At 47.9% G+C, this 24256-nt stretch overlaps 1 protein-coding gene across 1 annotated transcript; it reads left to right on the top strand.

Annotated features, from left to right (window-relative positions):
- The first annotated feature begins 2583 nt into the window (after positions 1–2583).
- On the top strand, positions 2584–23922 carry TOMM34 (translocase of outer mitochondrial membrane 34). The gene is made up of 7 exons (XM_060032703.1): positions 2584–2844; positions 7611–7710; positions 8827–8979; positions 11902–12071; positions 17042–17189; positions 22597–22723; positions 22967–23922. The coding sequence occupies exons 1-7, from the start codon at positions 2718–2720 to the stop codon at positions 23069–23071; spliced, it is 930 nt and encodes a 309-aa protein (XP_059888686.1). The 5' UTR covers positions 2584–2717; the 3' UTR covers positions 23072–23922.
- Positions 23923–24256: the final 334 nt, after the last annotated feature.

The raw sequence follows: 24256 nt of genomic DNA on the forward strand, positions 1-24256 counted from the left end.
GATAAGCCATGATTAGCTGGGGCCTAGGACAAGTACGGAGGAAGGTCAGTCATGTGAGTAGGGTATAGGTGCAGCAGGCCCTGGTCCGCCAGGGGATGTACAGAGAGCAAGAGAACAGCCATCCTGAGTGGCCTGACCTTACAGCATATCTTGTTTATAACTAAGAAGTCCAGAAGTCAGCAGTTGTAGGGTTGATTCAGGGGCACAAGCACATCGATTTCATCTTTCCTCTCTGGCCTGATTCAGCATGTTGGCTTTTCATACTTGGGCTTATTGACTCACAATTGCAAAATGGCTGCCACACCTCCAGGTACCATGTCCTTAACCCAACAGAAAAAGAGCAAAAAAGGCTGTTTTGACGTCCTGTGTCTCTATATTATCAGGGAAGGAAAAATTTCCCATAAGCACCCAGCACACATCCTCCTATCTCCTCGGCTAGATCAGGGTCACATGCTCACCCCTTGCCCAATCACTGGCAAAAGAATGAGATTATTGTGATTGGTTTACAGAAACCTTGATCCATTTTCTGGGCCAGGAGAATCTCAGGCAAAATTCAGACTGCAAGGGGATTTGGATGCAACAGCCACCCTACCCTCAGAATGTTTAAGGTCTGGTTGGGTTATGAGTTTACACAAATGATTACAGTTGACCCTTGAATAACATGGGTTTGAGCTGCATGGGTCCATGCGGATTTTTTAAAAATATATATGTACCACAGGGCTTCCCTGGTGGCGCAGTGGTTAAGAATCCACCTCCCAAAGCAGGGGACATGGGTTCAAGCCCTGGTCTGGGAAGATCCCAAATGCCACAGAGCAACTAAGCCCATGCACCACAACTACTGAGCCTGTGCTCTAGAGCCCGCGAGCCACAACTACTGAAGCCTGTGAGCCACGACTACTGAAGCCCACACGCCTAGAGCCCATGCTCCACAACAAGAGAAGCCACCACAATGAGAAGCCCACGCACCACAACGAAGAGTAGCCCCCACTCGCCACAACTAGAGAAAGCCTGCGTGCAGCAATGGAGACCCAATGCAGCCAAATATTATATATATATATATATATATATATATATATATATATGCATACTCCAGTATTACACAACACAAGGTTGGTTGAATCCAAGGCTGCAGAACCTTGGACAAGGAGGGCCAAGTGAAGTTACACACGGATTTTCAATTGTGCAGGAGTTGGTTGTCCCTAACTCCTTCCTTGTTCAAGGGTCAATTGTATAACTAAATACCTGATGGCAGAGACCAGGTTTTTGTCAACAAACCTTTATAAGCGCATGTTGGGTGCCAGATCCTATTAGGTCTGGGGAGAGAAAAATAAAGAAGACCTACTTCCTGCCTTTAAAGACCTCATAGTCTGAGAAAAACTGTAAACTGATGTGAAATAAAATTCATATTTTATGGCAAGACAAAAATTTGAACATAAAAATTCTTCTCTGCCCTTTGGCCTCCTCTCTCCCCCCTACTGAGCATTGTGTATCTGCATTATGCATCAACCAAACCTCCCCATCAGCAGAAATACCGCCTCAACCATAAACAGCAACATTCTCCTAGCATAAAGACAACTTCTTAAAAGATAACATTCCTTCTTGATCTTGTAGGGGGTCACAATGACACTTGCCCTCTGTCTCAAAAAACTTATATAACTGTGCCTTGACTTCTAATGGGACAGTTCTCAGAGCTGAGGTGCTGTTCCCAGGTTACAATCCTCAAACTTGGCTCAAATAAAATTTTCCACTTCTTTCACAGATTGACTATTCATTAATTTTCATCGACACTGACAATCACAGAATCAGAGCTGAATTAGGAATAAAATCCGGGAGCAATACGAGCAGAGGAGGGAGATTATGGAGGAGACGATGTCTGAGTTGATTAGTGGTTGAGTCAGGATTACGGAAGAGAAAAAAGTGTTTGGAAAAGAATTCCAGGAAGAGGAGAGCATAAGCAAAGGTTAAGAAGCAAAAGAAACAGCTTAATATGCACAGGTAGCAACAAGCAGCTTAAAAAAAATTGGAGCTGTAAGTGGGGCATAGAGTGAAGTCAAATGAGTCTGAAGATAAGCTAGTTTCCCTCAGCGAAAGATTTACATCAATCTATCATTGCATTCATTTATAAAATCAGTATCTATAGATAACTAGGTGCCAGTTTCCAGCCTAAGTGCCTTTGCACTTGCTAACCCTTTGTCTGAAACAGCATTTCCTAAATAGTCTCAGGTCTCGGCTCAATTATTAGTCTCTCGGAGACGCCTTCCCCACCCCTCTTACTTAAAAAGTCTCCACGTGGTCACCTTCTATGGTATTACTGTTTTGCTTTCCTTATAGCACTAAACACATTATGAGATTATCGCCTTCATTTGCTCATGAGGTAACTACAAGTCAGGCCCCCCTAGAATGTAAACACCAGGCAAGTAGGGACCTGTTCACGGTTTCATCCTTAGGGTTCTAGCAAGCCAAAACGTCCAGCGCATCTCCGGGTACCCCAATGCAGCTCCGCGCTAGGTCAGAACTGAGCATGCGCAGAGGGAGGGGCACTAGGAGCCTCGGGTTCGCGCAGGCCCCGCCCGTGCCCCGCTCCGTCCCGCCCTCTCCCCGCCAGGGTAGCCGTTGCACCCAAATAGTGGCAGCCGGTGCTTCCGCCCAGACGCGGTTGGGCACGCCTCGGCGCCGGGAACCGGGGCCACCCCCCAGTTTACCGGTCCGGCGCCAGGATGGCCCCCAAACTTCCAGACTCTGTGGAGGAGCTCCGCGCCGCCGGCAACCTGAGCTTCCGCAATGGCCAGTTCGCCGAGGCCGCCACACTCTACAGCCGCGCGCTACGGATGCTGCAGGCGCAAGGTGCGACCCCGGACCCCCATTTCGCCGCCAGGCTTCCTTCTCCCTCTTGTCTCCCCCGGCCCCAGCTACCCAGACGTCGCTCTGGCCCTGTCGGCCTAGGGCTTCCTTACCCCGAGGCCGACTGGCCAACCAGGCCCTCCCACCACCCGCCCATTCCTCCCCCTTCCCCCAGCTTGGGCATCCTACGAGAAACTTCCTTAGCCTTTCTTTCCACTTTTATTATTATTATTATTGTAACATGGTTTTATTACTGGTTCTTTGTGTCTGTGTGTGTGTGGATTTTTTTAAAATTTATTTATTTAGTTTTGGCTGTGTTGCCGCGTGCCGGCTTTTCTCTAGTTGCAGCGAGCGGGGGCTACTCTTGGTTGTGGTGCCCGGGCTTCTCATTGCGGTGGCTTCTGTTGTCGCGGAGCGCGGGCTTCAATAGTTGTGGCTTGCAGGCTCAGTAGTTGTGGCACACAAGCTTAGTAGCTCTGCGGCATGTGGGATCTTCCCGGCCCAGGACTCGAACCCGTGTTCCCTGCATTGGCAGGCGGATTCTTAACCACTGCCCCACCAGGGAAGACCTCCTGGTTCTTTTTTACTTAATGACATAACAGGAACATATTTCCATATTAATAGATGTTTTAACATTTTTTACAGTGGTTAAAAAAACATTAAATTTACTATCTTAACCATTTGTAAGTGTAGAGTTCAGTAGAGTTAAGTATATTCACGTCGTTGTGCAACAAATCTCTGGAACTTTTTCCTCTTGCAACACTGAAACTCTGTACCCACTAAACACTAATTCCCCCTCTCCCCCCAGCCCTTGGTATCCACCTTTCTGCTTTCCATGTCAATGATTTTGACTACTTTAGGTACTTCAAACGAGTGGAATAATACAGTATTTGTCTTTTGTGACTGAATAATCTCTATGACATTATAATCTATGTTGTAGCATGTGACAGGCTTTCGTTCTTTTTTAAGGCTGCATAATATTCCATTGTGCGGATATACCACATTGTCTTTATCCATTCATCTGTTAATGGACGTTTGAATTGCTTCCACCTCTTGGCTATGATGAACATGAATGGGCAGATATCTCCGAGGCCCTGCTTTGAATTCTTTTGCATACATACCCAGAAGTGGGATTGCTGGATCAGATAGTAATTGTATTTTTAATCTGAGGGGGCAGGGAACCTCCATACTGTTTTCCATAATAGCTGTACCATTTTACATTCCCACCAGCAGGGCACAATGATTCCAAGTTCTCAGCATCCTTACCAACACATTTTACTTTCTGTTCTTTCGATAGTGGCCATCCTGGTAGGTGTGTGAGCTGCCTGCTTTTTAATTGTCCTATTGGACCCCATTCTGATATTTAGGCCTCATTCTGATCCCTGAGGCAACTCTCATTCTCCTCAACGGGTCAGTCTTTACTTAAATTAACATTTGTTCAGCACCTGCATGTAATGAGTGTATAATAAGATGGAGAAGGTCCTTCCTTTCAAGGGTCATACATCCTTGTTGGTGAGGGAGCCACAGGTGTGATCTTAAGCTAGTAAATAGCAAACAACAACTGTGCAATAATGATCAGGGCTACTGAAGAAGACAGATGTGATGCTGTGATAGGTTTGACTGGGGAGCTCCTTTATGAAGAATGGGAGGTCAAAGACAACTTCTTTGCAGAAGTGACATTTGGGGTGATATCTGAATGGTGAGAAGAAGCCAACTGCACAAAGTCTTGGGTGCCGAGCATTCCAGGTTGAAGGAACCGTAATTTCAAAGGCCCCAGACAGAATCAGCGGGTGTGTTCCAGGAGCCAAAGCACAGGGAGCCAGTGGGGGAAGTAGTAAGACTTGGTCAGTTACAGAGAAAGAACCTTATTGTGTAGGCATTTTACATAGCAGTTCATGGTAAGGAGTTTGGGTTTTATTCTCTGATGGGAAGCTACTGGAGAATTTTCAACAGAGGAGTAACCTTTTGTTACCAGTTCTCCCAGCCTCCGGCTCATTTCAGCCAACAACAGCCTTTTGCCCAAAGCCTCTCCAGAATGTCTTATCCCAGAGCCTCATTGGAACCCCTTTCAGCCCCTCCTTGGTACCTCTTTCCCTTTGCCTTCCTCCTCTTTCTCATTTCCTTGGCTAGCATTTGTTGAGTACCTGCTAGACATTATAGACAATACCCCCTTTTTTTTTTTTTTTGCGGTACGCGGACCTCTCACCGTTGTGGCCTCTCCCGTTGCGGACCACAGGCTCCGGACGTGCAGGCTCAGCGGCCGTGGCTCATGGGCCCAGGCGCTCCGGGGCACGAACCCGCGTTCCCTGCATCGGCAGGCGGACTCTCAACCACTGCGCCACCAGGGAAGCCTGACATTACCCCTTTTTATCTTCATACTAAGTTATGGGTAAGACGCTTTATAGATGAGGGATCCAGAAGAGTTAAATTGCCTCTTCTGGGCTGACACAGTGAAGACATGTCAGAGGCAGAATTTGAATGTGGGTCTCTCCGATTCCCAAGTCCAAGTTTTTAATCATTTTGCTAGACTTCTTTCCAAATCCTCTCTAAGTTTCAGTCTTTTTTGTTTGAATTTTTGCAGTTTCAAGCCACTCTTTTGCTCCACTGCCCTGTCTTTTTTTCTAGAACACTTCTCTGTAGGCCCAGCTCTTCATCTCAACTTAATAAAGTTGTTGAGGAATGTGAGGTATTGATATTTCTGCCTTCTTCTTTCATCCTACCCCAGCTGGCCTGGAAAAACTTGTCTTTTTGTATGGATTTATTCTGGGCCCCAAGAAGAGGTGGCCTGATGTCTGGATTCAGCAGGGGACCAGAATTTGGTTCTGATCCTGCTACTGATTTTCTAGGTAATTTATGGGCAAGTCCCTTGATTTCTCTGATCAGTTTCCCTGATCTTGAAAGGAGAGCAGGGAGCAACCTAATACAACAAACCCTTCCAGCAAGTCTGTGAAATGATACCTTCATCCGATAGGTGAGCACATGTGATCAGGGGGATTGAATGACTTGTGCAGGATCGCAGGCTGGATTGTAGGTTCTGATGCCCTTTCCACCACACCACTGCTGTTTTCTGAGCAACCGTGCTCTGGTAACTTGAGATGGATTGCAAGTTTTGAATACTTGTGCTTGCTTCTTAAGGGCAAGGATGTATTTTACTTATCTCTGTACTTTGCTATCTCACTCGGGGCCTGGCAAAAATAAGAGAAAAAAGAAGATAATTTTATTATATTTGGTATTGAATGAAAGAGATCATGCATCAGTATGGTAACATGATACTTAGTGAAAAAGGCAAGCTGCAGGAGAGGCAATATGATGCCACTTAGGAAGAGCTTTAAAAGGACAGGGACTTCCCTGGTGGTCCAGTGGTTATGCCACTTAGGGAAAGCTTTAAAAGGAAGTGGACTTCGCTGGCGGTCCAGTGGTTAAGACTCTGTGCTTCCACTGCACTGGGTGAGGGTTTGAGCCCTGGTCGGGGAACTAAGATCCCATATGCCGTGCGGCATGGCCAAAAAAAAAAAAAGAAAGAAAGTGATATTGTGTCTTGCCTGTGAATACCTATGTAATAAAGATAGACATACATGAGAATGTGACATACCAAGTTCAGGATTATGCCAACCTCTGGGGGACTGGGAAGCGGGCAAAGGGAAAAGGGTGGGGATGAGCGGAGCTTTAGTCATATCAAAAACAAAAAGGTGGAAACAAATAGATTGTATGCTGAGTTTAGTGATGAATATCAACTATCTTTTATACTGGTTTCCATATGTTTCACAATTTTCAAAGGAGAGCTTGTTTTCTGTTGTTCTGGGTATATGCCTGGGATCGGAATCACTGGGTCAACACTTGACAGTTACCACTTTTTGTTTTCATTATGGCTCATGCTAGTGGGTATGAAGTGGTTGAAAAATTATTTTTAGAAATGAAAATCCTTGTGGCCACAGTAAAGGACTTGAGCTTTCTGAGATTCCTAAGGATAAGGACTGCCTTTAGGGAAAGGCAGTAATGATTTCTTCCCCACGGCATAGCTTGAGCCCTTCTGCTGATTAAGTTCTCTGTAGTCCTGCCAGACCCAGAGGACTTGGCAAAGTCCTCTCTGAGAAGGTAGAATTAGTTTTTTGTGTCCCCATAACACTTGTTCGATCCATTTATCATAGCATTTATGACATTTTCGTCTCTTTCTTCTTTATTGGATTTACACGCTTCTTGTACTAAAATTAACACACACACACACACACACACCCCAGGTAGTTACAACGTGGATTTACACACACACACACACACACACCCCAGGTAGTTACAACGTGGGTTTACACACACACACACACACCCCCCAGGTAGTTACAACGTGGGTTTACACACACACACACACACACCAGGTAGTTACAACGTGGGTTTACACACACACACACACCCCAGGTAGTTACAACATGGATTCACACACACACACACACACACACACACACACACACCCAGGTAGTTACAGCATGGATTTCTTTGAGCTATTTCATTTTGATCTTTGGCCTGGTACCACGTTCAGTGCTGAGCTGAGTGAATGAGCAGATGCTTGATGCCCTTTGAATGGCAGGAAGCTGGGTGTTCTCACTCCCTTGCCAGACTTGCCAGCCCATCAGACCACCAAGCCTGATGGGGTTACAGTCATCTCTGCTGCCCTTTACTAAACCCCAGAGAGCTCAGGGTGTGGATGCACTCCGGATATCCTGAGGCATCCATTTCCCAGCCTGTTAATAGTGCACTTTCTGCTTCCACTTGGGCAGGTTCTTCAGACCCAGAAAAAGAAAGTGTTCTCTACTCCAACCGAGCAGCATGCCACTTGAAGGACGGGAACTGCATAGACTGCATCAAGGACTGCACTTCGTGAGCGGGCAGGGCTGACTTTGGGGTGCTGGGGGCTCGGGAGGAGAGGCTGGGCTTCTCTGGTCCCACCAAGTTACCTCTGCGACAGATATTAGGAACTGTCACTAAGTGTCAGCAGGTCACTGAGAATAGGAAGCTGTCTTTGGTCCTTGTGGCCCCTGACTTGTGTCTTTGGAGCCTCAGCTCTGCTGCTGAAAGGAGTAGGGTGGGCAGTTAGAGGTAGGCCTTTAAGGCTTTGTGAGATCTGGGACCTGGGAATGAGGTGGAGTTGCAGACTAGTGACTGGCTTGCTCAGGTTTTTTTCTGGGGTGGATGTGGGTGAGAGAGGGAGGGAGGGAGAGAAAGAAAGAGGGATGGAGCTTAATAGATAGCCTCGAAAGAAGTAAGCAAGGACCAGGTGTAGAGGACGTTAAACAGTTTTTCATACTTTCTTCTTCAAGCCAATCTGAGATTGCCTTCATGGTCATCGCTAAACTAGCACATGTACCTTAATGTGTTCTCAGCTCTGGTATCCTGTGACATTGCCTTAGATTCATGCCCTGGTGATGGGTGGGAGAGGAGGAGAAGGGTGAGCATGCTCGTGGAGCCTGTGCTCAGTTGGTTTTACCAGGCCCTGTGCTAGGTTTCCTTCGTGGAGCGCTCATAAGCACTCTGTGGGGTAAGTCAGCCATCCTTCCCAGGCTAGAACTGGGTTGTGGAGGATTGAGGCTGTAGAGTGATTTGCCTGGGGCCACGTGGTTAGTGGCAGAGGTGGAATTCAGACACTGCTCCATCTGACTCCAAAGCCTGTTTGTTATTCCCACTTGGCCACGCTCTACAGAAACATAGACGCATGAAAGCTACAAGACACTTATTCTTGATTTCGGGGGATTGCAGCTATGAAAATCGATGCACACGCGCACACGTTTCACAACAGTAGTGGTTCTCTGCCCTCTTTCCCTACTCCACTTCAGTCTAAGTTGAAAAGTCCCTCTTCTAAGACTTCACCGTCTAGCATTGTCTTGTCAGAAATGACCTCCCGTGTACTGAGTGCTGCAGATGCCCTATCTGGCAGGAACTGCGGCGGGGAGCCCTGGTGACTCAGCAGCCCGATGACATTTCTGCCTCCTGTCCCAGAGCGCTGGCCTTGGTTCCCTTTGGCGTGAAGCCCCTGCTGCGGCGAGCGTCAGCCTACGAGGCCCTGGAGAAGTACACCCTGGCCTACATGGACTACCTGACCGTGCTGCAGATTGATGACCGTGTGACGTCAGCCTTGGAAGGCAGCAGCAGGTGAGCCTGGGCCACTGTGGTCAGTCTCTCTGAGATGTCCTGTCCTCCCTGATTAGCTTGGAACCATTGCTTTGGTCGTCTTCTGGGAGGATCCCTTTGGGCTAGCCTTAGAAACTCCTAATGAGCATGTGCAGAAAGTGTGGAAGGACAGTCTGCTGTTGTATTTTAGCAGGTTTTTAAGGGGTCAGAATTACTGAGTTGTGGGGGTCTTGGGGTTTTTTGTGTGTTTTTTTTTGCCTAGATGCTCAAATGCGTTCACACAGTCGTACTTAATTGAGCTCTGTTTCAGCCGGGTTCAGTGGGGAATACCAATATAAAAAAGAGGTAGACCCCACTTGCTCCAAAGAGCTAACTAGAGTGGGGAAAGTAAGACACAGAACAAGCAGCTGTCACCCCAGGCTGTAGGGCTGTTGTTTGTGGATATGGTTCAGTATATTGTACTGTGACCCCTTCACAAGGCCCGTCAGGTGAAATGTCTTTCTGGTTTTCTGAGCAGATGCCCTCATTTGGGTAACTGGTCATGTTTCCCCTCTTTGCATGGGCTGTTAGAAAGCCAGACACCACACTAACAGAAACCCTGAACAGGACTCCATGGTATCTGTTTAGTGCGTCCTTTCTGGCTTGACTTGTTTTCTCTCTGCTTCCTTTTAGTCTCTGTCATTCAACAAAATCTGCCACTTATGTACCAGACTTTGCGCTAGGGCCTGGGCCGATGACTGAGACATACCTCTTCCTGCCCTAGTAGAGCTCCTGGTCTCCAGGAGGACGGCAGTCAGTCATAGGCAAACCTGCAGTGTGATGAGTGCTGTGGTAGAAGGCACCTAACAGCCAGGGGGAGTCCAGAGAGGGCTTTCCAGAGAAGGTGAGCTGAGACAGAGAGATGAGTAGTGCTCTGGGCCAGGGGCCAGCAAGGAGCACGGGCCGCGTGCGCGAGGTGGGTGAGTAGGAGGCCTTAGAGGGATTGCGAGAAGTCCACTGCTCATGGTGCTGCACGCGAGCGGCTCGGTTCAGGAAGGATGGTGAGGCCAGATCACACAGGGCCTTGTGTCCAGGGGCTTGGATTTAACCCAGACAGTGAGGCATCGTGAAAGGGTCTTTAGCAGGGGGGCAGCATGAGCAGATTTGAGAGAAAAGCTGAGTGGCTGCCCGCTGTGTCGACCATGAAGGAGAACAGAATAGGAATGGGGCGGGCAGTAATCCAGGAGAGATGGTGGATAGAGAACAGTGGGATCAATTCAGGGGACACTCAGGTGGTATTTCAACAAGTGTTGGCGGTTGGAGGGTGGGGGGAAGGGAAGAAGAGAGGAGGCGTCCAGGTGGTTGACACCCTGAGTTGGAGGTGACGGTGGGGCGGAGACCAGAGAAGCAAGAAGCCGGCTGGGCATTTACATGCATTCAGAGCAAAGGGGGAAAACTACGGGCCGAACATAGAGATCTGAAGGTCATCAGCATAGGGGCGGCTTGAGGTTGTGGGGAAAAAACAGAGCACCACAGCAAGTGTGTGGGGGGAAGAGGATGGAGTTTGAGGAATCCAGCATTTGAGGGACGTACAGAGGAACAGCAGCGGAAGCGGGAGGAGGACACTGGAGCATTTAGCATCACGGAGGCAGGAGCATTTCAGGGGGATGAAGACGTCATTCAGATCAGGCGTTTCGATGAGCTTACGTAGACTCGGGGTTTAGGAATGAAGTCACTGGTGATTCTGATGGAAGCAGTTCAATGGGATCCGAAGCCAAATGGCAGTGGGCCTAAGGACCCTGGCTGGGAAGGGGCAGAGCAGTGTAGCTGCCATGTCAGGGGTCCGTCCAGGAGGAGGGAGCTAGCTGCTGAGCGTTGGGGTCAGTAGAGAGAAAGAATGCAGGTGTGGGAGAGGGCGGTGCCGGCCGAGTGCGGCCCAAGAGAGGCAGGGAAAGATGGCTCCCGAGCCGAGGTGGAGGGATTGGCCCTGTCGGCTCTTCTGTTTTGATGGGAGAGAAATAGGAATTGTTGTGTGCCCGTGCAGGTAGGTTTGTGTTTAGGGTGTGAGGAAGTCCAAGGTGGAGGGTTAGGGAGAACGGTGGAGGAGGGTAGAGTTTTGAAGCAGCTGGGCCGATCAGAACAACAGCTTTGGGGGCTTAGAGCCCCTGAGTATTTAGTGATACCAGTCTGTCAGCTCTTCACTCTAGTAACACAGGAACACTGTTGTAGGAGCAGAAGTTACAGTCAGCTTCATGTACTCACTCAGCACCTACTTAATGGACCCTCGTGGGTGCCAGGTAATGTGCCAGGTGCTGGAGTTCAGTTAACAAAACCAGCATGGCCCCTGAGCCTAGAAGGTGGGGGTGGGGAATGGGAAGTGGAGGAGATTCTTCTGGGGGGAGGGGAGAGCACATGCAAAGGCTTGAGCGTGAGGATCGAGAGGCAGTGTGGCACACGATAAAAACGGAGGGGTGGCAGGGCACCAGGCCTCAGGCCCTGCCAGCCTAGTGAAATGGGAACCACTGAAAGATTTTAAAATTTGAATGACGTAAGATTTGCATTTTTAAAAAAATCTCTGAGCGTTAATCAAATGTCAGGTTTTTGCATGGCCTTGTAATAGATTCATTAAGAAAATATAAAACATGTGGTTCTTGGGGCATGCATGGTCCCTTGGGGGTCAGGTTTAATTACCTTAGCAAGCACCAGATCATCCCTTTGAAGTTAACATAGTGTGACAAGCGAGGGCCAGGCAGGGAGGGGGTGTCGGGGTGGCAGACCTGAGAAGACGTATATGGTGGCAGGCTCCTGTTCCTTTCCTGCTGCGAGTCAGAAGGGTACAAAGACATGGTTCAAACCAGGGGCAGATGATAACTGGCTCTCGTATACCTCCTTTGGGCTTACGAGAGGAGGAATATCTTCCTGACCCAGCTGGAAACCTCTCTGTGATCCTGCCTGCCTTTCCAGGATGACCAGAGCTCTTATGGACTCCTTTGGGCCCGAGTGGCGCCAGAAGCTGCCCTCTATCCCCTTGGTGCCTGTTTCCGCTCAGAAGAGGTGGGAGTGTTTGCCTTCGGGAGACTGCAAAGAGACAGCTAAAAGCAAATCCAAAGAAACCACAGCTACGAAGAGCAGAGGTAAGCTGTGACTTCCTGCCCGGAGAGAGTCCAGTCTCCCCAGAGCCACTTTCTTTAGAGTAATCCTGTAAAAATTGGTTTCGTGTAAGATGAGTTCTTTTAAAAATCCTATAAACAAAGTAAAAAACAAAACAAAAAGGCCTTAACCTCCTAGAGATTGTCTCCTCAGCTCTACAGTGGGCGATGAGAAAGCCTACCCCACAGGTGTAGGGATTAGGTGATGTGAGGCTCGTTGAGCTCCCAGCCTGGCGCACAGGTATCCGGTGTTAGTTCCCTTCTCATTCCTCCGGCAGCATTTGGATGTATCATGTAGGATGTTTTTGGTTGAAAGAACAGAAAAACTTCATGTGGTAAAAAGAATAAAGAGAATTTATTGGCCCATATAACTGAAAGGCCTGGAGTTCAGGTTCAGGCATGGCTTGCTCCAGCAGCTCACTACATCATCAGACTCTGGCTCCATTTCTCTGCACTTCTGTCTGCGCTCTTCTCTAATGTGTATCGTCTTTGTCTGCAGGCAGTCTTCCCTCCAAAGTAGTACAACAGCTGTAGCAGTTCACTGACTCGCATCCATGTGCCATGCCTCATGACCCAGAGGGAGAGAAAGAGTTCTTTTTCTGATAGCTACCTAAGAGAGGGTTTCTTTCCCCCAAATCCCTAGCTCCTCTTTTCTTAATTCATTTTGGCCTTATGTGGTCACAGGCCATTCCCTACACTAGTCACTGTGACCAGGGCTTGAGATTTTGTGATGAGCTCAGCTCTATGCCATCTGCTCCACCTCCATAGCTAGAGGAACACACACACTGTATGAGTCCCTGGAGGAGGATGAATAAGAGACGGGAGATCAAAGCCAGGTAGCCCCAAACAGGAGACTGTCCACCTCAGCTCTATAAAAACAAGAGGCCCTTCTTCAGGCAGGGGCAACTGGAAACTCTTTAAATGCTCCAGGGGAGTCCTCCCAGCCCAGCAAGTGAGGTACTGAGGATGGGAGGTGAGGTATTGAGGAGGCGGGGCTGGAGCCTTGCATCGGGTGTACAGGAGGGCAGGAGTCGTTCCCCTTCCCAGGAGGAAACCTATCTGGCCGTGGGGAGAATTCCCTCCCTAGAACGAGAACGTGGGGCGCTAATGAACTCGACGCCTTCAGTGCACCTACCATTTACTTCATTCTTTTGTTGGAGTCACGGCCAGGTGTGTCCCAGGCCCTGTGCTGAGCAGTGTGGCCCAGAGAGGCCCTCGGGAAGCTCTCGGCCCAGGGAGAGACTGAGACGCATAAACAGAGCAATTTAAAATACAGGAGGAAGGCCAAAACGTTAATGCGTCGAAAGAGTCCCGAGAAGGAGACCACTGTAAAGACCCAGGTTTCAGGAAGACGTGAGTATTGGGCAGGGAGTAGGAGGCATGAGTACTAGGAGGGAAGCCTAAGGAGCTGCTTCTGAGATTAGAGTGACTTAGATAAACAAAGCGTACAGTAGGTAATAAAAATGTAGTGGTAGTTACTTTAAGAGGTAGTTGAGGTTGAACTCTAACCAGGTGCTTATTAATATCTGTGGCATGAATAGACCAATGAGCTTAAATGAATCCAGGCCCATGATACGTCATCACCCACGTGTCCGTCATTTTAAAGAATGCTCACCTCTCTATTAACTCATTTCGTTTGGTCCTGATAATGACAGAGTGACTCAGGCAGGGAAGGGATCACTCTCCTGACTGCACAGATCGGGAAACCAAGGCCCAGGGAGGTGAAGTAATACGTGGCATTATGGAAGGAACAGGGTTGGGCTTGGAGTCCAGAGTTCTCTGGGCTCTGCCCCTTGGAGCTCCTCAGCCTTTCCTGTGACACCATGGTATGGAGAATTAAGGAACAGATCCCTATTGCTTAGTGTCTGATGTAGCACAGAGTAACCTTTCTCTCCACGGGCTGCCCCCGGAGGCCACATCAGAGATGCTCAGTAGAGGGACCACCGCCCAGCCTTGCCTGCTGCTTCTGTGTCTACACCCCTTCTCTCTGCAGCCTCAGCAGTACGGGTTGGCCTGCACTGTTGTCTAAGCTGTGGAGCCATCCCTCCTTTTCCTCCTCTATAAAAATGCTGGGTTGGCCTCTGGGGGTAACCTTTAAATGTAAGACTAATCTCCCCAAGTCTAAAAATGCAATAATCCCTCTCCCCTCCCCCAAACAAGTTAACTTTTTAAAATCAGGAGGTGTCTTACAATCAGTGTCAAAAGAAACTTTCCTGCCACCACTTCCCCTACCCCAGCCCTCTGAATTGTCATCAAATACACAGCATCTTGAATTGAAGGAGCCATCGAGCCTCTCAGGGCACGGGAGAGAGGAAAGAGAATTGCCAGTGGGACTCTGGCTGGGCTTTCCAGCTGACTTGGACCCCACCATGTGTTGTTGGTGAGATAGGTTCCTATCTGCTCACTCAAGTCCCAAGCCGGGGCTGAAAGCTTTATGTGTGTAAAGGGCTTCACACAAGATGCATTAAAACGAACATACACTTAAGAGCTACGCGACGGCAGTCCCACTCCTAGAGAATCGAACACACGTTCACGTAAAAGCTTGTTCACAAATGTTCACAGCATCATTATTCATAGCAGCCCAAAAGTGGAAACAACCCAAATGTCCCTCAGATGATGAATGGGTAAACAGAATGTGGTATATCCATACAGTGCAACATCACTTGGCCATAAAAAGGAAGGAAATTCTGATACATGGTGCAACACAGATGAACCTTGAACACACTATGCGAAGTGAAGGAAGTCACAAAAGAGCACATATCGTATGATTCCGTTTAGATGAAATGTCCACAGTAGCAAATCCTAAAAGACGGAAAGTAGATTGGTGGTTACCGAGGACGGGGGCAGGGGAATGGGAGGGGCTGCTAATGGGTATGGGGTTTCTTTTGGAGGTGATGAAAACGTTCTGGAATTAGGTAGTGGTCATGGTTGCATAACTTAGGGAATACACTAAAATCAGTGATTTGTACACTTTAAAATGGTGAATTTTATGGTAGATAAATTGTATCTCAATAAATTTTAAAAAATAATAAAATACAGGAGGAAGAACAGGTGCTTTAGAGTCTCTAATGTTTGAGGAATTCAAATTGGGAACTGCCATCAGTGTGCTTGGGAGAGCTGGGGAAAGGCTCCTGGTGGTGAGCTGGGCCTGAAAGGGTGAGCTCTTCAGGCGCCAAGGGAAGGGGGTTTTTGGCAGAGGCAGTGGAAGGAGTGAGAGAATGAAGTGGTGGGGCATCGCTGGTGGCTAGCGGGGACAAGCGTGGGGCAGCGTGGGGTGCGTTGCAGAGCCGAGGTGAAGCTGAGGGTGTGTGCGCATTGCAACCCACTGGCTCTGCTTCTAGAGAAACTCCTGCACGTGTGCACAAGGAGACATGTACAAAGACGTTCAGAGCAGAAATTCGGTAAGAGGGACTTCCCTGGTGGCGCAGTGGTTAAGCATCCTCCTGCCAATGCAGGGGAAACGGGTTCGAGCCCTGGTCCGGGAAGATCCCACATGCCGCGGAGCAACTAAGCCCGTGCCTCACAACTACTGAGCTCGCGTTCCACAGCTACTGAAGCCTGCGTGCCTGGAGCCTGTGCTCCGCAACAAGAGAAGCCACCGCAACGAGAAGCCCGCGCACTGCAACGAAGAGTAGCCCCCACTCGCCGCAACTAGAGAAAGCCCACGCAGCAACGAAGACCCAACACAGCCAAAAATAAATAAATATATTTTTTTTAATTAAAAAAATTTGGTAAGAGCGAAAAGCAAAATAACCCAAGTCTCCATAAACAGTAGAACGGATAAATCAGTTGCATTGCAGCAGTGGGAATGAATGAAGGAGTTACAGGTGTGTGCATCCACACAGATGCATCTCAGGAATATAATTTTGAGGGGAAAAAGAATACATAGAATTAGGTATTCCTTTATGTGAAGTTCTAAAACAACGTAAACAATAAACAGTTTATAGATACGATTGTATATATAGTTAAACTAACCAAGAAAACGGGGGGGGGGGTTGGTGTGCACAGAATTGGGGACGATGGTTTCCTCCTGGGGTGGATTGATTGTGGGAGAGGCTCACAGGATTTCAAAGGTCTTAGTAAATGTTCTGTTTCTTAAGATGAGGGATGAGTTCAAGGGTATTAGTTTTATTCCTAAAACCTTACCCTTGTCATAAGTATTGAGTATTTTATAAAGATAGTTTTTAAAAATTGAAAAAGCAGGTTATATGGGAGCTGGGGCTGGAATAATTAACTGGGGCGGTGCAGTGGGGGGCCCCAAGGCCAGGTGGAGCAGCTGGCATTTCACCTTGTTCTCTCTTTTTCTCCCTTTCTCCCTCTCCCCACCCTGCCACCCCGAAGGCTGGGGCACAGCTGCAGGTGTCGAGTTGGGGAGAACACAGGCTCAGACCAAAACAACTGAGGAGTAGCAGATACCTCTGCCCTTTTCTGGAAGCGTGGGATCTTCACCCGTTTTTACCAGATGCTTGTTTATTTAAATACTTTCTCACTTATTCTCCTACTTTAAGTTTATAGGGTGCTCTGCACTTTCTCCTGTTTTCTCACATTTCATCCTAACAGTAGCCCTGTGTGGAGTAGATATTGCCCCCAATGTATTGGCGAGCAAATTGAGGTCCAGAAGCATTAGGTAGGTCACACAGGACTTCCAACTACTGAGTGGCAGTGCTGAGGCCAGAACCTGGGTTACTTTTTATTGTGTATTTATCATTGTGTGTGTAAAAGTATGTTTATATCAGGAATCCCAATCTCTTCCAAAGGAAAAACTGTTTAATATCCCAGAAGCCATTGATCGGGGGTCTCATTACTCAGGCAGGATGCTTTACACAGTGCTTTACACTCACGCTCTGGGGAGAGAGCGTTGTAGGCGGCTTAGAAGAGACGCTGCCCAAGAGATCTCCTGGAGCTCAGCTGGGCACCTGCTCCATGGTTTTTTCCTCTTCTGAATTTGTATCTAGTGCCTTCTGCTGGGGATGTGGAGAGAGCCAGAGTTCTGAAGGAGGAAGGCAATGAGCTTGTAAAGAAGGGGAACCATAAGCAAGCGATTGAGAAGTACAATGAGAGCCTCTGGTTTAGTAACTTGGAATCCGCCACGTACAGCAACAGGTACCTTCCACACGGCTGGCCTGGGAAGATTTCAGGACACTGAACATTCTCCCGTAGTCTTCTCTTAGACTGTGATGGGCTCTGCATCCCAGCATTTAGTCAGTACAGGCATACCTCGGAGATATCGCAGGGTCAGTTCCAGACCACCACAGTAAAGCAAATACCGCAATAACTCGAGTCACACGAGTTTTGGGGTTTGCCTGTGCATCTAAAAGTTACGTTTACATTATACTGTAGTCCGTTAAATGTGCAACAGCATTATGTCTAAAAAACAACGTACGTACCTTAATTTAACAATACTTTATTGCTAAAAATTGCCAGTCATCATGCGAGCAAGTCGTAGTAGTAACATCAAAGATCACTGATCACAGATCACTGTAACGAGTATAATCATAATGAAAAAGTTTGAAATATTGTGAGAATTATCAACATGAGTGAACAAATGCTGCTGGAAAAATGGTGCCAGTAGACTTGCTCGATGCAGGGTTGCCACAAATCTTCAGTTTTGATATCTGCAAAATATCTGTGAAGCACAGTAAAACGAGGTATGCCTGTGTGTTACAGCTCAAAACGTGCATTCACACTCTGGTCACGGTGGGATAGGCGTTGCCAGTGGCACTCACTCTCTTAAAGGGCAGAAACTGAGGGGTGCCCATGGGGAGCCTGGGCTTTGTTCACCCCGCCACCCCCCAAATTTTCATTAACCAGAAAAACATAGGATGTGAGTAAAAGCTATGGGCTTGCTATGCAAACACACCCCCAACACAAGTATCAAAGCCTCTGCACCTTCCGCGACTCTCACCCCGTGGGCTTCTCCAAGACCCTCTGGCTAGAAGTTTCGGCACTGTCTGTCTGCGAGGACCAGGGCAGAACCCAGGGTATGGATTAACTGTTGCCTGGCCTGAGCAAGAGAGAAGGGTCCAGTCTAGCCTGAGGGGTTGGACTTGCGGCGCTATAGAAGGGCCTGCGCCCTGAGCTGCTGCCAGTGGTCGGTGATTCTTTCCACCAACAGTGAGAGCCTGGGAGCCAGGGTACTGTCTCTTTATTGTGTAGGAGTCCCTGCTCAGCAGTAGCCCTCAAAGGTATTGGTAGTAGATGCTCATCTTGTTTTAATGTTGAGAAAACCAAGGCTCAGAGCAGGAAGGGCTTTTCCTCAGCTCACCCAGCCGGTAAATGGCGGAGACAGAATTGGAACCTGGCTCCAGTGAGAGCTGTTAGTTTTACTGTCAGAAGCTTGAAACATTCAGCAAGGGACCAGATCTGATCCAAACATTTGTTATAAGTCGTTAATAAATCTTGTGAGTCTGTTTCTCCTTCCCATCATTACTCTTTATTTCAGAAATCTTGGGTCTCCTATAGGCTCACCGTTCCTTACCCAAAACTCTTGGGATAAAACGTGTTTCCGATTTTAGGAAGGTATCATAGTGCATATGCTGAGTCCCATAACACTCCAGCAGGGTCTGGGCGTCTTGCGGAAGTTCATCGTTAAGTGTTTCTGCAGTGAAACATACGGAAATTCCAGGATCACATGGAATGGTGTAAAGAAAGCCTAAGCAGCCTCATGTAAGTTCAGGTCAGGTTTTGCTGCCAAATGAGTTGAAAAGGGAACTTTTAGTTTTAAAGCATGGATTTTGGCATTTTGGATCTGTGGTTTTACTGGCCAATTGGACCCAGGTGCCTCAGTCAGCCAGGCTAACTCGGGAAAAAGGGCTGCAGCCCCTTTGTTCATGTTTGTGCGGCAGCATCTTTTTTTTTTTTTTTAATTTATTTATTTTTGGCTGTGTTGGGTCTTTGTTGCTGCGCGCGGGCTTTCTCTAGTTTCGGCGAGCGGGAGCTACTCTTCGTTGCGGTGCGCAGGCTTCTCATTGCGGTGGCTTCTCTTGTTGCAGAGCATGGGCTCTAGGCACACGGGCTTCAGTAGTTGTGGCACGCGGGCTCAGTAGTTGTGGCGCGCGGGCTTAGTTGCTCCGCGGCATGTGGGATCTTCCTGAACCAGGGCTCGAACCTGTGTCCCCTGCATTGACAGGCAGATTCTTAACCACTGCACCACCAGGGAAGTCCAGCATCATCTTCTAACTCCTCTTTCTGTGGGCTCTCTGGCCTTGCTTATTACCTCATGTTGCTGGAGACCTCTATTAACCCATTTTCCTGGATTTTTACCACATTCAGGACAGTGTTTTATTTAAACACTGATTTTATTTAAATACTGATTTTCATGCAAATATGTCTGTGCCACACTGTTAATTACTATTGCTTTGCAATATATCTTGTAGCGCTGGTCTTTTCCTTAATCTTCTTAATCAGAGTATCCCTGGCTATTTTCCCAGCTTTGATCTTCTAGCTAAACCTTAGGTTCACTGTGATAAATTCCAAACCGTATCTTGTTGGGCTTTTGGTTGTAATTACATTGTAATTACATTGATTGTGTAAATTTAATTTAGAAGACTGAATGTAATTACATTGATGGTATAAATTTAATTTAGAAGACTGAAAACTTTATACAGATCAATTTCCTATCCATTGTGGCGGAATATACCACATCCTGGATGCCATTTTAATGCCTCACTTCGTACATATGCATCTGTATGGACCAGTGCATCATCTTAGGCTCCGGTTCTGTCTGTACAGTTGATACCTGAGTGGATATCACTGTCAGGTACTTGGCACCTACAATTTGCCAGGCCCTGAATGGACCTCCGAAGAGTCTCATTTAGTACTCACAGCGGTCCTTCAGGTTAGTCCTTCAGGTTAGGTCATGGTCCCAGATCATTTAATTTTAGAATTAAATGATCATAAAGTTAAACAACTAATACATGGTGGAGCTGCGATTTAAGTCAGGTGTTTATACTCCAAAGCCTGAGTTCCTTTTCACTCACTTGTCTTGTCTCCTTCATAATGAAAACCCTTCTGATTGGATACAAAATCATTCTGTTTACCAAAAGCCAAGGGTGTTTATTTTATAGGCCAAAGTTATGCGTTTTTCGCATCTTGAATATAATCTTTGGGGCGCATGTGTTATTTTCATTGCAACATTTGTATTCGGAAGTCACCAAACAGTACCTAATGCTTACACTGTGGCTCCTCTGCTTCCCAGAAGCTTGGCTCATTCTTTAAATCACCAGAGTCCATTGAGAGAACACTTTAGTTTCCTTAGAATTCTTCTGTGTTCAAATTTAGATCAGGGACTGCTATTCTAAAACTTAGTGGCTGACAACAGCTGTTTTATTTTGCTCACGATTCGTGAGCCAGGAATTCGGAAAGGGCAGTTCTTACTCCGGGTCTGTCATTCAGGGTCAACAAGATGGTAGCTGGGACTGGAGTCATCTAAACACTTCTCCTGCATATCTGGCACCAGGGCTGGGATGACTGAAATGGCTGGGGAATGGAACTGATAGAGCAAGCTGGAGCCTTTTTTCTCCTCTCCTGGCAGCCTTGTCGCATATGCTGGCTTGAGTGTCCTCACAGCATGGTGGCCTCAGGGTAGTTGGCTTCTCGCCGAGCAGCTAAAGGCTCCAAGAGCAGGTGTTCCCAGAGAACAGGCTGACGCTACAGACCTCTGTAGCCGGCCACGGGGACTCACACGTTCCTCTATACTCTGTTGGTCAGAACCGTCACAGAACCTGCCTACATTCAAGAGGAAAGAACATAGGACCTCTTCAATGGGAAGAATGCCACAGAATTTGTGCCTGCTTTTAAATGGTTACAAGGAGAAGCGTTTTCTAAGTTGATTTATAAGTTCCATGCAATCTCAGTGAAAATACTAGAATTTTTTTACATTCTTGGTAATAATTCCATAATTCGTCAGGAAAAGAATAACAGCATAAGAGAATTTAGATATGATAAAGTGTGGGGAAAAAAGAGGAATTATCCAATAAATGGTGTTGGGTTGGCTGGAGAGAGTTCAAAAGGAACCCGAATCCCTACCCTCACTCCTTTTTTTAAAATAAATTCTAAGTGGATCACAGTTTCAAATGTAAAAAGTAAAACCATTAAGTTCTAGAACAGTGTGTGGGTTAACTGTCTTGCAGTGGGGAAGGTATTTGGTGGTGGTGGAGGGGGACCCACAGAAGTCATTAAAGTAGTTGGATAAATTTTATTTCATAAGATTTAAAAATCTTATATAAAGACACTCAGCTTTACCTATATTTAAAGCAACTACATTAAAACAGATGCTATTTTCTTTCATATTGGCAGAAGTTAAAGGTTGAGACCCAGGGTTGGTACAGTTGCAGGAAAATAGTCTCTGTTAGTAACTGTTCTTAAGTACACTTGACCCTTGAACAAGGCGGCTGTTGGGGGCACTGACCCTCCTTGCAGTCAAAAAATCTCAGCATACTTCACAGTCGTCCTCTCGTATCTGCGGTTCTGCTGCATCCATGGAGTCCACCAAATGCAGATGGTGTAACACTGTAGAATTTGTTACTGAAAAAAATCTGCATAGAAGTGGACCTTCGCGGTTCAAACCCGTGTTCCTCAAGGGTCAGCTGGTTTTTGGAGAGCATTTTGGTAATAATCAAAAATGTAAATGTATGTACCTTTTGATGCAGCAGTCCCTCCTCACAGGCGTCTAAGATTTATGCGCAAGGATGTTCATGGTAGCATCGTTTATTTATAAACTGGAAACAGTGAAAAATGTCTACTGATAAGGAATTAATAAAATAAATTATGGTACATACAAGTGAATACTACGTATCCATTAAAAAGTGAGGTGGAATGGATATCTGTTTTGTTTTTAGTGATTATCTTTGGGGGAAAGGACTAAAATTGAATGAGAGAGATACAAATATATACTTTCCCCCTGCCCAGTTGATGCAGAATGTGAAAATTTTCAAAATGTAAGTTGAATGAATTATGTATTGAACACCCATATACTTCCCAATTAAATTCATAAACATTGTTATAAAATCAAGTACGCTTCAGTTAAAAAGAATATTGTTATATTTGCTTTGTCACTATAGCCATCTATTGATCCACTTTATCATCTTTGATGCGTAAGTTGTAGACATCTTTACATTTCGCCCCTAACATGTCAGCATGCCTGCTATTTACTTAGAGCCTGTGTATTTGTTTTTTTTCTTGAGGTAGATAATTTTTTATCAAGGGGAGCGTTTCGGGAAGCCTTTTATAGCTTGAAAGAGTACAGTGTGGGAGTGTAAGGCGGAGAGAACAATAGCACCGAACAGGGTCAGGATCTCGGGTCATTCGAGCCCGGGTTGAGTCCCAGGTCTGCCCCTCTGTAGTGGTGGAAGCTTGGCGCGTCCCTTCAACCCTCTGAGCCGCGTCACCTCTGCAGAAGGGGGCTGGGTGGCTGTGAGGACTGAGGGAGGTAGGAAGCACCCAGCACGGTGCGTTCGGGGAGCCGCAGGGCGCTCCTCAGACCGCTGCGTGGCCCGCTCTTTCCCCTCAGGGCGCTCTGCCATCTGGTGCTGAAGCAGTACAAGGAGGCCGTGAAGGACTGCACGGAAGCCCTCAGGCTGGACGGAAAGAACGTGAAGGCGTTTTACAGACGGGCTCAAGCCTACAAGGCACTCAAGGTAAAGAGGTTCTGGCCGGAGGCACCAACAGGGCTCCAGCCAGTTGTGCCTGTGCTGGCACCTCCAGAGCACGGCTAAGGTGAGGCGTACCTGCCACGTGCCTTCTGGTCCAGGGGCCCGGGTGCTCCAGGCAGGCCTCCAGCCTGGGGTGCAGAAACCCTCTGCGGGCTCAGCAGCGGTCCCCACCCCCGCCTGGTCTCCCTGGGCCAGGGCTCCATCCCCACACCCTCTCTCTCCTCTCAGGACTATAAAGCCAGCTTTGCGGACATCAACAACCTCCTGCAGATTGAGCCCAGGAACGGTCCCGCACAGAAGCTGCGGCAGGAGGTTAACCGGAGCTTAAACTGAAAACCCAGAGGGGCAGCAGGACACCTCTGCCTGACCACCTTCCTCCGTGCCTGCTCCCGGGACCCGGCATGCCCCAGAGCAAGCTCCGAAGCGCCCTCCTCTGCCCCTCGGAGATGTGGTGGCCTCCCACCCCTCCAGAGGACTTGCCTGTTCACATTAAGCTCAGTGTAGTCAAAAACAAGACGTTTTGTTGGAAAGGTCTCTCCCTGTTCCGAACTCCCTGTGCTGCAGACAGCGAGCGGGTCACACAGACAGGTCCTCATAGGCAAAGCCCTCGGCTCTGTCTCTGCCCAGCACGCTCCAGAGCGAGTTGCCCTTCCAGCGTCACCAGGCACCCTCACCGTGGTCCACCTGAGCAACCTGGGCTGGGGCGTGGGGGGCACCGGGAAGCCCTGACCCGCCTACACCCAAAGCAGCCTGTTGAGCTGGTCTCCAGCGCTGCTGTCCCTGCCCGGTCCTTGGCACAGCGCTCTGTGTTCTAAGCCCCAGTGCCTTTTGGCCGAGCCCTCCTTTGGTGGGGATGCAGGACCTGGCCCTTGGCCGGCTTTGTCTGTGGCTCTGTGCTGCCGTCCCCTGCGTGGAGGCGCCTGAGCTGTTTCAAGAGCCAGAAGGTGTGGCTGCCACTTCGGAAGGCGAGACAGGGAGAAAGGCCTCCTGGAAGTCAGTGTCCTTCCGTCCCGGGCAGGGACCCCTCGAGGCTTCTTAGTTCCTTGTAATATGCTGACGTTAATCTGAACTGAACTGACTGATTCTGTTGAACCCTGTGTTGAAGCTACTGCATTAATGTTTTCTACATAAACGTCTGTTGTACTTTCATTTATGCTTTTTCAGTTTCGGTTCATTTTGGAACTTTGCAATAATTTTAAAAAAAGACTGCTTATGGAGCACCCATCCATTCTTTGATCAGATTTACTGGAATGTCTGCATGGGCCAGGCCCTACGTATAGTGCTGGGGAGACAGCGGTGAGTAAATAGACACGGTCCCTGCTCTCGGAGGGCTGACTGTCCCATGGGACGCAGGAAGTTACTCACACAAGAGTGAAACCGCGGCAACACCTTCCTCAACTAGGGAGGTTTGACCCCGTGGAGGAAAAGGGGTCCCTGAGGAAGTCAAGTTTGAATTAAGTTCTAATGTGGGGATCACAGCAGGTGAAGAGGGGAGGGAAGACCAATCCAAGCACACGG

This window comes from Delphinus delphis, chromosome 15, assembly GCF_949987515.2.
Source record: "Delphinus delphis chromosome 15, mDelDel1.2, whole genome shotgun sequence".
Taxonomy (NCBI): Eukaryota; Metazoa; Chordata; class Mammalia; order Artiodactyla; family Delphinidae; genus Delphinus; species Delphinus delphis.